Raw genomic sequence first — 17,952 nt, forward strand, 5'->3', positions numbered from 1 at the left:
AGGATGAAGGTTTTCTTGCCGTCAGAATGGATCAACAGTGTCACCTAGTGGTGACACACCCACATTAAGCAAGGAGAACGGCTGATCTTTCAGAGGCCTAAAATGCACCTTGGTGTAGTTTAAAAAAAAAAAAAAAAAGTTTCCAAGCACAGTTAAACATAAATGAAAAAGCTTTATTGAATAAAAATGGTTTCATACTTAGAAGGTTTGGTAAGAAAGCAGAATATTTTACACCTCTAAAATATAATTAGAGCTAATTTTCAAATTAATACAGTACAAAGAAAAGTTACTATAGAAATAACCCTCCCAGTTTGAATACCATTGTTTGTAGCATAAAATGCAGTCATGTTTAAAATGTACTAAAAACTTCAATGCTAGAAACAAGTCCTATGGAAAAAGAAAAATCTCACTGTTCTAGTTTTAGGATCCCACAGATTTTGTATGCAGCATAAATCTCACAGATGTAACCATTAAAAAAAAAAAAAAATCTTTCTGGCAGTTCAGTATCAGGAGAATGCAACTATCGAAAGGCCTTCAAACAGTATTTGCAACTTTAAGTAACTCAGAGTGGTACAGAAAGTCTAAGAAATAAGACATTTCACCTCTGAAACACATGGAATGCAGGAGTAATGCCCTGCAGGTTGCTGCGACACAGATGGGTTGTCCTCGTGAGCACTGCTTCAAACACCGGCTGTAATACTTCTATCCCAGAAGCGGGTGTGCTGGTGCCTTTGCTAGCCAGAGGGCTCTGGTACACCTTCATTCCAGTTTGGAAAATAAATGAGGCTTGCAGAGAAAAACAGAGTGCAAAACAGGAATTTTTCCATGGATCAAGAGCAAGCGAGTTAGACAATAGAAAGAATCATCCTGTTGTATTCTGTGCACTTCTGTATGAGACTTAAGTTGCTAGATACTAAGCACAAAACAATTAGTGTTTTCATTATAAAAATATCCCAGCTGTGCCCTTTACATGAATTAAAGTGCATTCAGTCACCATTTTAAAAGCAGGCCTGAAAGTTCCTTTGAAATTGGTCCCCAAGTATTGCAATAGCATTCACAGTGGCAAGAGTAGTGTATTAAAAGAGAAGTTTGGTTTTTAAATGCCACCACTGGGAGTACAGTGAAGTCCTGCAAATCATCATTGGCGGAATAAAGTACAGAAGATGACAATGAGGATAATCAGGGTACAGAATGGATCTTTGTTCCCGTGCTGAGAATTGGGAAAGCTATCCCACAACAAGGGATTATGTACGTTTTAATTTAGATACATATGCCTTTTGCAGGTTTCCACTGTACTCCAAGACCTCGCACATTCTGTGGTTCCCTTATGGATCAATGTGCAGAGAGGATCACTTTCACAGAGGGCAGCTGCTTGTTAAAGCTAAAACACCAATTTAAGGCCAAACACCTTGCAGCAACTTTGCCAGTGAAAGGCCAATTTATTCATCTTCATCTTCGTCCTCATAGTATCGATTCCTTTTGATCTGTTCCTCCACGGATAGTTCTTCCGCCTCTTCCTCTTCCCAGAACCCGACATCCTGGGATTTGCGATTCTGACCAGGAGATAATTCCTTAGAAGTCACCACATTCGCCAAGCTGGAGCGTTCAGGAGAACTTGGGGCAAGCAGTTCATTGTTTGGAGCTGGTTGCACTTCAGCAGCATTTTTTTCCTCTTCATCTGTCACTGTGTTCACCTGGCCGTTCTCCACCAAGTTTTCTTCCTCTTCTGCCCTCATACCAGGAGCTTGCCTTTCCTTCTCTGCCTCCAGGTCCTTATTCTTCTCTTCAGCATTACGGACATTTTGCTTTTTTTCTATCTCTACCTCCTTCTCTAGTTCCTGGCTCTTTTTGAACATGCCCCTGTCTGCCTTGGAAGGGGACGTATGCTCCATTTTGGGTCCCTTAACAGACATCGTTCTAAATGAGGCAGCTACCGTAAAGGGTCGGCTTCTTTCCTTCAGGGAGGAAGTTCTCCGTAACTTTTTGAGATCCAAGTCCTCAGCCTCCTGAACATCGGGCTTGGAGACCTCCTCTTCTGGAGGCCACTTTGGCTTGAACACCTTGATCCCTTCTTCTACAGTACTTCCTTGACTCCCTAGTTCAGATGGTGGTGGCCAGGCAATCCTTAGTTTCTTTGTTTCTGCAGGTTTCTCTTCTCTTTCGGGCAAAACCGCAGCTCTTGCTTCCATGCTTGCTGCCAGAATTCCCACCTTTGCAATGGGGGCATCTTCTACGCCTGGACTTTTAGGGACGTCTGTCGTACAGGTGGTCTGGGCAGATTTCTCCATGGATTCTTCTTCATTTTCCGTTTTGCTCATCCATAGCTCTTTGTGCTGTTTGTGCCCAAACCCCTCGTCGTAGTTGCCTTTGGCTTTGAAAAGCTGATTGAAGTGAGGCTTGCAGTAAATGCTCCCATGGAGAGATGCATAAGTTCCAAGACTATTCAAGAAAAAGTGGAGTAAATATTAACATTCTTGCACACCGAGTCAAAGAAAAAAAAAAGTCCAAGCTTCTCAGGTCACTAAGAAAGACCTGGCATTAAAATGTCTTTGGTGTTCAGTAAACAGTCCTACAGTGGCTTCACCTGATGTCACCAGATGGAGCGCATGCTGATAAAACGGGACCCATGTCTCCCTCCCTCACCCCTCAGGGCTTAGAATTGCAAAGTGCTTTAGGAAGGCGGGACACTATCCTCACTTTAGGGGGTTGACATGACTGGTGCTAGATCCTGACTCCCAGCCTCTGCTAGATCCACCGGATTTCCACCGTCTCTGCCTCAGCCTCCTGTTGGCACAGCACTTTACATTCTGCTTGTTAACGTGTCAGGAAAGCTGAACTGCCTCCTAGAGAGAGCAGGTTCAAAGCAAGGCAGGTTACCTGAGTTTACTGTTGCAGTATGAACAGCGGAAGCAGCTGATGTGAAACACCTGCTGGTTGGCAAAGAGGCGCTCCATTGGGTACACCGTCTTCTGACACCCAATGCAAGTCTCCTTCGCTGGCAACTGAAACTTCTAAGGGGAGAAAAGAGGGCTTGTTAATTGGAAACAAACTGCCTGGTTGAAGGCTGGGCAAAACACCAGAAACACCTTTGGACCCCTGAGCATGCCATTATCAGCAGCTCTGACAGTTAGTCCCCGCATGAGACTCAGTGGGTTAAGCCAGTCCTAAAAGACTCTACACCAGGGGATGGGCACAACGCGGCCCGCCAGGCCATTCCATCTGGCTCGTGGGCCCCCTAAAAGTTTTAGAAAACTAATATTTATCTGTAGCCGACAGTCATGCGGCCCTCAATGGCTTGCCAAGACTCAGTAAGCGGCCCTCCACCCAAAATAACTGCCCGCCCCTGCTCTACATGGTATTCTCACATAATTAATGTACCTCTAGGGAAAGAGATGGTGGTAGATAAATACTGTGGGACAAGGAAGCAACTTTTGATCCTCTAGTGTACGTGCAAAATGTCTCTAGCCAGGTGCCTGATGACTCCACTTACACGGAGTCCTGTGCCCATCATATCAAGACCTTTGACACGTACGCCTAGGCAAGAGCATGGAGCAGTGGAGGCTGCCCCACGGTACCACCCCCCTTTAGACCATTGAGACAGAATCCGAGTCCACATGTTCAGTGCCTGGAGGGTTGTAATTTCTGCCAGAGAGCAACTGCTGCTGACTGCTTACTGCCTTGCGAGAAGGGTGCCTTTGTCAGGGTCTCTTAGCCTTTCTCCATCCAAGGAGTACCCACAAGGGAGCAGGGGCTAAGGTTTCGAGGCGCCTTATACTCGCCTTACTCGGGAGGTTGCAACACTGGTATTTTATAGGAGCTACCCGGCAAGGTTTATTAGATGCTCTTGGGATTATGAACAGGGAAGGCTCACTTAAGCAGGAAAACATGTCAACAGAAAGGTTTCGATGCTGCAACGATGAGGTAAGCTATCCTCCACCGCTGACATGCCATCCTTATAAAATTAAAGTACTCATCGACTATGGCTAGCATTAACGGAGGTCTGATGTTACACAAGTACAGTCGTATGCATTTCCTGAGTAAATGAACAGCATCTTCTAACTAGGGAGGAGCACATGGGTAAAGTCAAGGCTAGGGCCTACATGGGAACGACCTAAGCATTTCTGCTTCCTGAAGGCATCATAAGGTGGTACTCTGTCCATTAAAAAGGTCACTTGATGCTGCTCATTAAACAGAAAGGTGGTACGTAATGTTGGAGGAACAACTTATTACACATTCTGTCAAAGCTTGACCTTCCTGGACCACTTTCCGATTGCAACCATTCTTCCAGCTACAGAGTATAGAAATATCTAGGGGTGCATCGGAGCGCACACACGTCGCTGTCCTTCGGCAAGGGAACAATATGTTGGAAGTTTAATACAAAGGATTTAAGGGAACCTTATGATGGTTAAGGGATGTGGCAAGGGGGAACTGGAAGGTCACAGGACGAAGAATTAGTGATTATTTCTAGTCTCTTACAAATAAAGTGACACCAGGGCACGGCATTGATTATGACAGGTGAAGGCCAAACTATAGAAGACAGAGCCAGTCAGTTTAAATTTGGTCAGTCAACCTTAATGTTGCATGTAATTAGGTATTTTTCTATGTATTAGTATCTAGTCACACACACACACTTCTGGTCAACGTCATTTCAGACAATGTCTCAAGGGTCTAATCCACATTGATATTACACTGACCAGCCCACCTCTCTGAGCTCAAGAGATACATTTTTTTAAAAGGGAACTCGTAGGCACACACCCTGCACATATTTTCAATTCCGAGAGAGTGAAAACTCATGAACAGAAATTTAGGAGGCCAAAGATCTACTCGCACATCCTTTGCCGCAAGACGGAGGAACAAAATGCCAAGCAACTTGCCTGCCAGTCCAAAATACACCGCCCTCCCCAGCCCAGTGGCAGAACTTTGCAAGTTTGCATTACAAGCCACTGCAATGCATATCCCAGTCTAAGAAAAGGCACTTACACACGTATGTAATGGGCCCTGTGCCTGCTGGCAAGGTGTTTTGGGGTGTGTAGAGAAAGGATTTCCTTTCCGGGCACACTAAGAATAGGAGCTACAGGAGGAGGATGAAGACCACTTAATGTAAAGGAGAACTGGAGAGAAAGCTGAGAGTTGAGCTCACATTAGAAGGGAAGCAGAAGGCAGGAGTAGAGATTAGGAACCAAGAGCAGGAAACAGAAGCTGGAAAAGACAAATAGGAACCTTGGATGAATAAACAGCATGTGGGCTACTCTCCAAGTACTGCAGCTACTACAGTACCAATGGAGGTGACAGCCACTTGTTTTCCAAATGGTCAAGCATACAGGTTGCAGATTCTCTCAGTTTTTCACATAAAGAATAAAAGCTGGAAAAACAAACAAACTTGTGAACCTCCCACAGTCCAGAATGGCCTCAAAGAAGCATCCAAGTCATAACATCTTTTATGAGACACTCATGGTACTCTGTGCATGGTAAGGACCCAAGTCTCATCACTCTCGAGACTGGCTGACTCTTGAGAGTAGCCGGACAGAGTTTAAGAGAGGCTAGGTTTGAGACCAAAGCAGTGCACTGTGGGATGCCTGGGGAACCAACTGGTCGCCAGCCCTGTAAGAATATCACAGGACAACTGTTCAGATGTCTGTTGCAATAGCACAGGAGGAAGTGTTAGTAGCTCTTATCCTGGGAACCCTTTGGGGTATCTGTCTCATGACAAGCGGCGAGGACATCTGAACACTCATGCTTTGTCTTGCAGGAAAACATTTGCCCCTGTGGCTGGAGAAATCTGTTTGTAGCCTCAGCGAAGGCTCTTATGCTGCATCATTAGCACGATGCGGTTTTAACAGCACAGCACCAGTCGGCATGCAGCTCAAACACCACAGATCACCAGATCCTCCGATCTATCAAAAGCCTGTGCTGAGCCCAACATGAAATTCCTGCATATCCTACATGCTGTCAAGAGCTAGTTTCTGCAAAACGCTTTGTTGAAATAAAGGTTGAACGTACACTAAAGTTACAGGGGTTAAGAGCTCTTGAGGGATAGTTTAGATACTGAGGAATTAGCACAAAGTCCCCCAGGAGCACATAGATGCACAGGCTGGTTTAGGTCATTTCTATGTTATAATCAGCTTTACTTCCATGAATTGTTGCTCATCTTTAGGAGACAAATTAGCTGCCATACCTTCACAGCTTTTGGTGGAGAGGCATCCGTTTGGCTGAGTGGTTTCGTATCGAAGGCTGGCTGTTTTGCACAGACAGGTCTCTGGGTTTCCATCCCAATCTGTGAATTGAGTTCAACTGGGGGAGGGAACGGGAACAGTTATTTCCATTCATGTAAACAGGAGAAGAATTCTAGAAGAATTAGCTCCAAAGCCAAAATCTTTACGTGCTCAATTTACTCTGACCTTTTTAGCACCAAACTTATCAACCGAACTAACTGCTGGTGGGGGACGTGGAAGTGGGCCAACCTCTTACCAAGTCTGCATGCAACTCCTGGAGACTATGGCACCATTTAAAAATGCTTCTGAACATGCTTAACTCAACCACAGGAACTCAATGGACTATACCGTAACCAACCATGAGCCGACATGCTTTACTAATTTTCTTACCACTGGAGGCAGACAAGGTTCTTTGGGTGCATCTGATATCTTTTATTAAACCAACTTAAATTGGTGGGGGAGAAAAAAAAAATTTCCATCCAGGAAGAGCACACACCAACTGCAGATGCTTCCTCAGCCTGACGAAGGGTATTTAAACCCAAAAGCTTACTAAGAAATATTTTTCCAACCATTTGAGTTGGTCTAATAAAAGGTATCAGATTCACCCAAAGAACCATGTCTGCCTCTGTCCTTAGACCAACACGGCTACAACCTCCACCCTACCACTGGAGGACACTTAAAATACAGCAGCACGGGGCAGCTGACTTCAGTATACACCTTGGATTATTGACTCATCTGTAGGCTACTGTGCATACAGTACTATAAACCCAAATGGTAGGGGGAACTGCAGTTACAGTTACGTTCCTACAAAATTTAGAGCTCACATTATCTTAACACTGCAGCTCCAAATCAGGTAACTAACCTGATTAAAACAAATTCAGCACAGGACTTGAGCTGGAGAGAACAACTTTAGCACAGAAGAGATTTTGATTGGAAAAAATATATATACACATCCTCAAAATTTGATTCAAAGGGATTGCAGATGATGAAAGGATTAGGAAGAGATTTTTTTTTTGTTAAAAGGTTTATTTTTAAGGATTACTACACTTAAAACGAGCAATTTTATTCATTCTTTTTATTAACATGCAATCGTTCATAAGGAACAAAAATGTCAGAATCAGTCAAATTTATAATCAAGTTTTAAGTCACTGGAAGTCAGGAGTCCGAGATAAAAATTGACATGCAGTAGCATTTACTTTAGCCAAAATTGCCAACTTAAGTATGCTACAAATTAAAAGAATACCCATAGATAACACAAATAGACTTTTCTCGCATGCGGTAGGATCCAAGTTCTTGTACTGACAGATTGCTTCTGAAAGGGCACGTTAAATTAAATGCAGGTCTCAACCGGCATATACCCCCGTGATTCAATGGCTGTCTGTTGCCAATTCCAAAAGCTCGGGCTGCTGGCAGCAAAATGGGTTTCACTTAAGTACGGTGTGCAAATGTGTGCATTTCTGACACCCTCTGCTATTCGCTTGCCACATCTTATTGAGTCAGGGGAATGGGTACTTACTGGTTCCATCTTCAGAAAGATGAGTGTGGAAATTCAGACTGTTCTCCCCTAAAGGAACCTGAGAGAAAAACATGTTTGAGCCCATATGAAAGAGCTGCTCAGCTGGTTAAGTCCAGCTCACTCGAACGTACTCCTGGATCATCCTGGCTTGAGCAACAAAACAATGGGCAATTTAACAAAATAGGGCATTCATTCAGACAATAGCCATAACCTAAGTGATAAAATCAGTCTTGAAGGCACAAGGCAGGGTATGATCACTTGCCAAGAACAGGTGGCCTCTGCCACATAAAGCAGACTCCCAAGTTGTTCACCGCTTAAATACTCTCTAAATGCACATTCAGACTCTTTTGCTTAATGTTCATGCTAGGAGCATGGGCTGGAGATAGAGCTTTACAACTTCTACACCTGGATGCAGTAGGTTTAGGAAAGAACTAGCCACTACTTTGCTGATGTTCCCTACCGGTTCTTTCACTACTAAATCTGAGATCTGCTGGATTTGTCAGGCCTTGCTTCAGAAGCAACCCGATTCACATCACCTACTGGCAAGTCAGTGGCATACGCACATCCAGAAGAACCCAATTTCTCTAAAAATGGAGGCATTTAAAAAAAAAGATCCCCCCAAACTACAAAACCCTACGCTCCCAGTTTAGAACTCAGATCGGAATCTCTCATTATATTCCTTCTGCACAATATTTCATAGATTTCATAGACATCAGGGCTGGAAGGGACCTCGGGAGATCATCGAGTCCAGCCCCCTGCCCAAAGGGCAGGAAGTCAGCTGGGGTCATAGGATCCCAGCAAGATAAGCATCCAATTTACTCTTGAAGGTGTTCAATGTAGGTGCCTGAACCACCTCCGCTGGCAGACTGTGCCAGACCTTGGGGGCTCGGACAGTAAAGAAATTCTTCCTTATGTCCAGCCTGAAACGGTCTTGCAGGAGTTTGTGACTGTTCGACCTCGTCATCCCTTGGGGCGCTCTGGTGAACAATCATTCCCCCAGGTACTGGTGGTCACCCCTGATAAACTTATAGGTGGCCATCAGGTCACCCCTGAGCCTGCGCTTTTCCAGGCTACAGAGCCCCATGGCTCTCAGCCTGTCGTTGTAAGATCTGTTTTCCTGACCTCTGATCATGTGCGTGGCTCTCCTCTGGACTCTCTCAAGCTTCTCCACATCCTTTTTGAATTGTGGAGCCCAAAACTGGACGCAGTACTCCAGCTGCGGCCTCACCAAGGCCGAGTACAAGGGGAGAATGACGTCCCGGGATTTGCTCGAGAAGCATCTATGGATGCACGCCAGCATTTTGGTCGCTTTACTAGCCGCAGCATCGCATTGCAGCCTCATGTTCATCTTGTGGTCAATGATGACCCCCAAGTCTTTTTCTTCTGTAGTGCTATCCAACGTAGCACTGCTGAGCCTATAAGGGTGCTGCAGGTTTTTCCTCCCAAGGTGGAGAACCTTGCATTTTTTGGTGTTAAACACCATGAGGTTCTCGTCTGTCCATTTGCTGAGCTTGTCCAGATCAGCCTGGATCACCCGCCTGTCCTCTGGCGTGGATGCTTTGCCCCAAAGTTTGGTGTCATCGGCGAACTTGGCCAGTCCACTCCTGACTCCAATGTCCACAGTTTCATAGTTTCATAGTAGCTAGAGTCGGAAGGGACCTAGGTAGATCATCTAGTCCGACCCCCTGCCTTGGCAGGAAAGAGCACCGGGGTCAGATGACCCCGGCAAGGTGCTCATCTAACTTCCTTTTAAAAATCCCCAGGCTAGGAGCCTGCACCACTTCCCCTGGAAGCTGGTTCCAGGCCCTAGCCGCCCTGACTGTGAAGTAGCGCCTCCTAATATCTAATCTAAACCTACCCTCCGCCAGCTTGTGACCGTTATTCCTGGTCACTCCTGGCAGCGCACGGGGGAACAGGGACTCCCCCAATACCTGCTGATCCCCCCTGACCAGTTTGTAGCAGGCCACAAGGTCCCCCCTTAACCTTCTCTTGTGGAGGCTAAACAGGTTCAGGTCCCGTAGTCTCTCCTCATAAGGCCTGCCCTGCTGACCCCTGATCATACGAGTGGCCCTCCTCTGGACTCTTTCCATATCGTCCACGTCCCTCCTGAAGTGCGGCGCCCAGAACTGGACGCAGTACTCCAGCTGCGGCCTGACCAGTGCCGCATAGAGGGGGAGGATCACCTCCCTGGACCTGCTCGAGATGCATCTGTGGACGCATGACAGGGTACGGTTGGCCTTCTTGACTGCCTCCCCACACTGCCGGCCCATGTTCATTGTGGAGTCAATGACGACTCCAAGATCCTTTTCCGTCTCCGTGCTGGCAAGAGGGGAGTTCCCCAACCTGTAAGTGTGGTGCCGGTTCTTCCTCCCCATGTGCAACACCTTGCACTTATCAGTGTTAAACCCCATCCTATTCTCATCCGCCCACCGTTGCAACCTGTCAAGGTCAGCTTGTAGCCTATTGCAACCTTCTAGTGCACCCACATCCCCCCACATCTTCGTGTCATCAGCAAACTTGAACAGGGTGCTTTCTACCCCCTCATCCAAGTCACTGATGAAGATGTTGAACAGTGCGGGCCCGAGGACCGAGCCCTGCGGAACCCCACTGCCCACGTCCTTCCAGGTTGAGAAGAACCCATCCACTACCACCCTCTGGGTGCAGCCCTCCAACCAGTTGGCGACCCATTTGACTGCGTGGGCATCGACACCACAGTCTCCCAGCTTTTTGATGAGGACAGGGTGAGAGACACTGTCGAAAGCCTTCCGGAAGTCCAGAAAGACTACATCCACAGCAACCCCTGCGTCTAATGATTTGGTGACCTGATCGTAAAAGGCCACCAGGTTGGTCTGACAAGACCTGCCACTGATGAACCCATGTTGGTTGCCCCCGAGCATGCATTCCCACATCATTCCTGAGCATGCATCATCCCAATGCATTCCTGAGCATGCATTGTCCACATCATTAATGAAGATGTTGAACAGTATGGGTCCCAGGACAGAGCCTTGAGGGACCCCACTGGTTACAGGGCACCACGATGAGTGACTGCCATCAATCACAACCCTCTGGGTCCGACCACGAAGCCAATTTCCCAGCCAGCGGATCGTGGTGGAGCCAAGGCCACAACTGGGCAGTTTGGCCAAGAGGTGATCATGGGATACCAGATCAAAAGCTTTTTTGAAGTCAAGATATATAACATCAATCTCTTCTCCCTTGGTCCAGGTGATAGGTCACCTGGTCATAGAAGGAAATGAGATTGGTCAAACAAGACCTACCCGCAACAAACCCGTGCTGGCTGTCCCTTAGAATGTCAGCCTGGGCCAGTCCATCAAGGATGGCCTCCTTAATAAACTTTTCTAGGATTTTCCCCAGGATAGAAGTCAGGGTAACGGGCCTGTAGTTAGCTGGATCCACTCTCCTCCCTTTCTTGAAGATCGGCACCACATGGGCCTTCTTCCAGTCTTCGGGCGCTACACCAGAGCGCCAGGAGTTTTCAAAGACCCGTGCCAGGGGCTGGGCTATGACGCTCGCCAGCTCCTTGAGTACCCTGGGGTGCAGGTTGTCAGGGCCGGCTGACTTGAAGGTATCCAGCTTCTCAAGGTGTTCCTTCACGAGGTCAGCATTTATGGAGGGTAGGGGATCCCCCTCACCCAGATTTCCCTGTCCCATAGCAGGCATGGGCATCCCATGTGACTGATGAAAGACTGATGCAAAGTACCAATTTAATAGGTTGGCTTTTTCCTGGGCGTCAGTTGTCAGTTGCCCCATCTGGTTTAGCAGGGGTCCAACATTGCCCTTGCTTTTCCTCCGGCTCCCCACATATCTGAAAAAGGACTTTTTGTTGTCCTTGATGCCTGAAGCTAGTTGGAGTTCAGTTGCAGCCTTGGCTTTCCTGGTTTGCTCCCTGCAGGACCGGACCAGCGCAGAGTAATCCTCCTTGGAGGTGAATCCCATCCTCCATCCTTTGTAGGCTTTCCCTTTTAGCCACAGTAGGTCCGCTAGGTCCCTGGAGAGCCAGGGGGGCTGCTGTGCCTTCTTGCTGCCTTTCCTCCGTGTTGGAATAGATTTAGCTTGTGCATTGAGGATCGCTTCCTTGAGAAGTAACCACTATTCTTGAACTCCCATCTCCCTGGGGTCGTGGTCCCTGAAGGCCTGACCGACTAGCCTCTTGAGCTTGTCAAAGTCGGCTTTTGTGAAGTCAAGGACTTCTGTGTTGCTGACTGACTTGCCAGCTTTACGGCGGATGGTGAAGGTGATCAGCTCGTGGTCACTGTCACGCAGCTTCCCATCGATCACTAGGTCGCCGATTAGGTCGTCCCCCGTAGCCAGTACCAGGTCAAGCAGCGCTTTGCCTCTCGTTGGCCCATAGACTTCTTGAGTCAGGTAGAGGTCATCCACGCACGAGAGAAAGCTTCGCGCCCGCTCAGATTTAGCTGAGTGATCTTCCCACGAGATGTCCGGGTAATTGAAGTCACCCATGACAACCAAGGTCCTGGAGCAAGCGGCCTCAGTCAGTTCCCGGGCAAACTCCTGGTCAAGCTCAGGACTTTGAGTGGGAGGTCTGTAGTAGACTCCCACCGTTGTGTCCCCTGTGCCGAATTCCCCACGAATTTTTACCCAGAGGGTCTCTAGCTCTCCATGCCGGTCGCCAACATCAGCTTGCAGGGACATGTAGCTTTCCTTCACATAGAGAGCTACACCCCCGCCCCTTTTGTCAACACGATCCCTCCTGTACAGGGTATAGCCCTCTATCCCCGTGGTCCAGTCATGGGTGGAGTCCCACCAGGTCTCCGTTATCCCAATGACATCATATTTCTTTGTACTGAGCAGGAGGACGAGCTCGTCCTGCTTGTTGCCCAGGCTCCTGGCATTAGTGTACAGGCAGGCAAGTGTGCCCTTGGGGGCTCTTGCCTTGCCCACAGATTGTGCCAGGGCTGGGCCAGGGGTGAGCTCCCTTAAGTGCCCCCTTAAGTGCCTTGGTCTGCTGGCTTTGCAAGGGCCATTCAGCGGGCCAGCAGGGGCAGTAGTTCCCCCGTCCCCCCGCGGGCTTAGTTTAAAGCCCGGTGGAGCAGGTCAGCCAGCCTGGCTGAGAAGAGCCTCCTCCCCAGGGGAGAGAGGTGGAGGCCATAATTTGAAAGTGTTATTTTAAACCCTTAAGGCAAAAGCTACTTGGGGCAGCTTCTCAGGTATTTCTGCTTGGCTCTTTCTGTATATTAAATGCACAGGGCTAGAAGTAGAACTGAAATACTTTAACAAGATTAACGGCAGAGCCTCACTAATTCATGCTAATGACTCCAAGACCCATTGCAAAGGACCAAAGCTGCTCATTAAATGGCGTATGCATGCCAGGATACTGCATTCAGTTCAAAAGTTTAGTTTGTCCTAATTCAAAGCATACGAGGAAGTAAGACGACCACAGTATGCTTTCCACTAGTAAAAGATCACTAATCCTTGGCTACTGAATCTGGTTGAAGCGCACTGTTCTCCTCACCTGGCACTTTGTACGTGCAAATGACAAGTGTTATCAGTAGGCCCGTGCGAAGCGGCTAGTATTCGCATTGGCTTCAGATTTGGCTGATCTGAGGGACAGCAATTCGAATCACTGTCCCCAATCGATTCAGCTGAATCCGATTTGGAGATTCAGCTGCCTACTTACCGGCATGAAGCCCAGGTCCAGCTCCCTGCGGCGGCGAGCAGGGACTGCCTGAATCGATTCAGAGACTTCAAATCAATTTGGACCTTTTTATTGGTCTCCCAATTTGATTTGGATTTAGAGATTCGGGCACCAATTCGGGCCGAATCTCCTCCAAATCGAATCGGCACCCAAAGCTTTGCTCAAGCCCTAGTTATCAGCAAGTTCCTGCGGCTTCCTTTTTGGCAGAGATTTCTACCATTTATTGAGAGCCTTAAGACACAGCTAACATCCAGTTTATCCTGCAGTGTTGCCAAAGTGACAATCCTAGATCCCACACCGGGCTGTTCAGATTCTGTTGTGCTCATTCAAGCTGGACTTCAGACACAACAGTGAAGCGCTACAGGAACGCCTATGTTAAAGGAACGATGGCCACTCCTAGAGCAAGAGGGTGTATTCAAGACCTTCCACTTAATAGCAGGAAGCAGGACGGGAAAGGAGAGAGACTGCTTTGATTTAATAGGTGTCTTGTTAGCAACCTCACCTCGTGGAGGAAGCAGCCTCCGCACAGGCTAAAAGGCAAAGGCTGCCTAGCTGCCAGTAAGGAGCAGCTGAAAGCAACCCTTTGGCTGCCCGCCAAAGACAGACTGGGAAGCTTTTAAAAGCGCTCCCGGCATTAGTCTGCCACGTGTTCAGAGAGCCTGCAATACACAGTACCCCAATTATTAGCTAGTTTGGTCCCCTTCTGTCACTCCCCAATTTAAGGCAAGTGAGACTTTGCTGTGGTAGGTCTCATTATTCACTTTAATTAAAATTTGTCTCTTTTCAAAAGGAAAAGGTTTAAAATGCAGTGGGGCGGGGGAAGGAAACAAAAATGGCAGCTAATCAGGACACCAGTTACATTTACCATGATCTGGCCACTCCGTGCATAGCATGGCCAGCAACCTCCTTCTGGGCTGTCACCTACAGCTCTGTGCTTGTGCACCACTTTAAAATCTGTACAGTCTCTACAGAAAAGGTTAAAAATTCACAGGTAGGGCTGGTTTATCCCAACCAGGCTGGGAATGGGATGGTTGAGTTACATTTCCCCAGAGTGTAAGCAACTTGTATCAGCTGCCACAAGCCCATTTCCAGACACGGTACAGAACGGAGCGCTGCCCCACTCGCTCACACTGTAAAGGGCGTCCCTGACCTTCAGCCCAGCCGAGTGCAACTTACCTTCTCCCCATCCTGATAGGAAATGGAGTCCACAGAGCTTGGCGGCATATTCTCCTTCTGCTCCGATTTGTCCTGGAGCTCACTTTCACTGACTCGAGGCTCATTCTGCAGAACAATAAAGCACTTCAGTATTGCCGGATTCCTTTCCCACTGGAGAGCTTTCAGCTGTTATTCTTGAAAGAGTCTTCTGGACAGAAATCCCCCATCACACACGAGTGATGGCTAAGGGGAAGGGAAACAGAAGTCTACTCTACACGCATTCGATTAGTGACGTGCCATCCTAAAACTTCTCCCTCCTCCGTGTGAGCTTGGGATACAACTTTATTTCACGCCACCACCTTATCATGGAAACACTTTGGCATTAAGCATCCCTTTCTCTTGATATAAATCTCCCCCTAGATCCAAGTTTTTTTCTTGCTCTCATTCCTGATCTCTCCACTCTTTCCCCTTGGCTGAAACAGTACAAGAAAAAAACCCACATTAAGGCACTATGAAAGTTAGCAATAATTATTCCATGTGAAAATAAGATCTACCCTAGCTTGAATACCTGCCACCAAATTTCAGATGAGTTTTACTGAAAAGTCTTTGGAAAGACACATATCTACATCTCTCCCCAAAGAGTTTTCTGTATATATCTATAGCTATATTGAGAGAGAGAATAGATTAATTTTTTTTTGACACACAAGAATCACAAGGTTTCATGAATGTTCCCGTCAGTACTCAGATCCCGTGGTGAGGCAAGGCTCATGCCTTTCACAGGGCAGCCTCTCTATAGCAAAGGAAAGAAGCTGCTAAATTCCAAAAAAAGATATACTAGACTTTATATGCAGGGCTTACAGAGCTCTTAGTCCCTATTTTTCTCATCTCATTAAATACTACTGTTGTAGTATTAACTACTGTTGAATACAGATCTCATTAAATACAGCTGTTGAATATACTAGTGCTTTCAACCAGGAATACTTGAGATCGTTCTTCTGGAAGGGTTCTTAAGGAATTACATTCTTGCAGTATTGCAAGAGAAGAAAACACACCATGTGTTTACTAGTCTCTATTAGGTCTTGCCTATACCATGCATAGCACTGGAGACAAGTCTCATTCCAAGAAGGATTAACTCTGTTTTGTAGTGTAGCTGGAACCAGGGCTCTCTTTATTATTTGGAAAACTCTGCACCATCACACCAGAAGACCCTTTATGCCCCTTTGGCAGAAACCTGGCAAACCTCCTGCCCAAAACTAGGTGCTTGAAAATTGCTGCAAAAGTGACTACAGCTACAGCAGTTTGTATGCATGTGCAACTACAATTCTTGCCAACAGGCAACTAGTATCCTGCTGGGAGTGACCGGCAGGGGAGAGCGCGCAAGGGAGGGACGACGGTCCCTGGCAGGGATTCAGCCAGCAACAACATGCAAATGGGAATGTCTGCATTGGAGGGCCCAAACCAGGACAGTGCTTAATTTATACTGGAAGCAAGTCCAGAAGGAATTCATGTGGTACCTGGCTACTAGCTACTAGAGAATGATGTAGTCAGCCAACTGAAATCATTGCCATTAGAAACTGCAAAAGGCAGTTTAGCTAACTGAATGCACCAAAGGAAAAAAAATAAATAAATAAATAAAAAATCAGGATCTAGAAAACAGCCACAAGCAGTTAAGCAGATTTCATAGATTTCATAGACATTAGGACTAGATTTGTTACACTATCTGCAATTACTTTCAGCTCGTGCCATTAAATTTACTTCAGTTATACCCAAAAGCTTAAGATTTAGACCCACTCTGCATATGGTGTGCAGAAATCCCTTCAGTTTGGGCAGGGCTGTTCCAACGAGATAAAATACACCCACCCACCCACCCACCCTCTACAGATGCTTCTGGGAAGCATGAACACTTCCAAAGCTTAACTCCAAGATATTCAACGCTGGTGGCTCAAGTCACGAGGCAGTTCCTTACTTAGGATACTGTCATACTCTTGGAATGCATCTGTCTAGCTATAGAGAGCATTCAAAAAAAAAAAAAAAAAAATGGGGGGGGGGGCAAAGAGTCCTAAAAGCCCCAACATTAACACAAAACAACAGACGATTCTGACTAACTCGCCCCTTCCCGACACATGCTTGATTCTTGCCGAGTACCCTGCAGTTTGCTATGATTCACTAGTTGCTATTTCCTGTTTAAATATCTGGCTAGCTAGCACAGGCTAGTTCTTTGCAATAGCTCAGGTAAGAAAAAAACAGGCTGAAGTCAGAGTAAATAAGATAAGAGTATTTGAAGAGGACTGTTTGCACAGAAGGCTGGTTATAAAGCTCGGGCCTGTGATGGGATCTAGACTCCATTCATTAAAAGCCTGTGGGCAAGTCCCTGCTTCATTTCTGCCTCTCCTTTTCACCTTAATCCAAGGGGCTGCAAGGTTGAATGAGTGTGTGTAAAGCAACCAGAGACATTTGGATATAGAAAGCCAAGAAATATCCATTACAGTCCCAAGTAGGCTCCTTGGCCAATGTGCCAGCTGTTGAGTCTTTGGAAAGTGTAGAGATTATTCCTGGAAGAGGTGAAAACCCATCTCTCACTTCAGGGCTTTTAATTCTGCAGAGCAGACTACAGGCTTTAATTTCAAACAAATCAATGAATGATCTTCTCCTTTCAGACAGCATAAAATTACATATTCATAGCCTAGTTTCCATCAGACATTTCTTAGCCTCAGGGCTATGCCAATGCGACGCCCACCACCTTACACAAAAAGCACAAGGGCAGACATACCGCGAGGCTAGTGGGACTCCCTTGCTTAGACACGGCTGCCTGGTACTTTGCCAGTCTATCCTTTATTGAAGTTTCTGTTAGGCGAGGCATCTCCAGGGCTCTTCGGCTCTCCGAGCTGAATGTCGGGGAGCTGCACATTAGGTGCCCTGCAACAAGGCAGATATATGGTTAGAGTGACCTTGATAAGGTGTTAACTGTAAACTCTTCTGCAGAAGAATTCAAGCATCTTCCTAGTCCAGTCTCAAAATGATGCAAAGGTGTGTGATCCCCTAGCTAGCAGTACCAGCCTTTCCCAGGCAACACAGCTGTATATTAGGAGCAGCATCTCAGAACATGCACATAACATCTGTGCATTTTAGCAGCCGCGTGGAGGAGTTCAGCCAATGCTCCTCACAAGCAACATGTAAATGTGTCAAGTGCCATCCCTTAACCAAGCAGAGAGCAGGAATACACACAGCTGTTTCACAATGGCAGTGAAGTACCTTGGGTGGTGTTTTCCTTTATTAATCCTTGCAGAAGGAAGACGTAAAGGGGGATCTAGGGAAAGAGAGGGGAAACTTAACCCTCCAGTCCTAATCCCTAAATACATTATTTAGGCCTCCTCTTGACCAAGATTTTACAGACA

General features: G+C 46.8%; 1 protein-coding gene across 2 annotated transcripts in view; it reads right to left on the reverse strand.

Moving 5' to 3' along the window:
• Positions 1–152: 152 nt before the first annotated feature.
• LIMA1 (LIM domain and actin binding 1) overlaps positions 153–17,952 on the reverse strand; it is a 39,339-nt gene continuing 21,539 nt past the window's right edge. For both annotated transcript variants that reach the window (XM_090053498.1, XM_090053499.1), the window contains exons 6-11: positions 17,328–17,473; positions 14,579–14,683; positions 7,729–7,786; positions 6,176–6,291; positions 2,878–3,011; positions 153–2,439 (exon numbers count right to left, since the gene is read on the reverse strand). In XM_090053498.1, coding sequence (XP_089909624.1) covers positions 1,440–2,439; positions 2,878–3,011; positions 6,176–6,291; positions 7,729–7,786; positions 14,579–14,683; positions 17,328–17,473 — 1,559 coding nt within the window. In that variant the 3' untranslated portion in view covers positions 153–1,439. The remainder of the gene's footprint in view (positions 2,440–2,877; positions 3,012–6,175; positions 6,292–7,728; positions 7,787–14,578; positions 14,684–17,327; positions 17,474–17,952) is intronic.

The sequence above is a fragment of the Crocodylus siamensis genome, chromosome 6 (assembly GCF_052110815.1).
Source record: "Crocodylus siamensis isolate JL-2025a chromosome 6, ASM5211081v1, whole genome shotgun sequence".
Lineage (NCBI taxonomy): Eukaryota > Metazoa > Chordata > Crocodylia > Crocodylidae > Crocodylus > Crocodylus siamensis.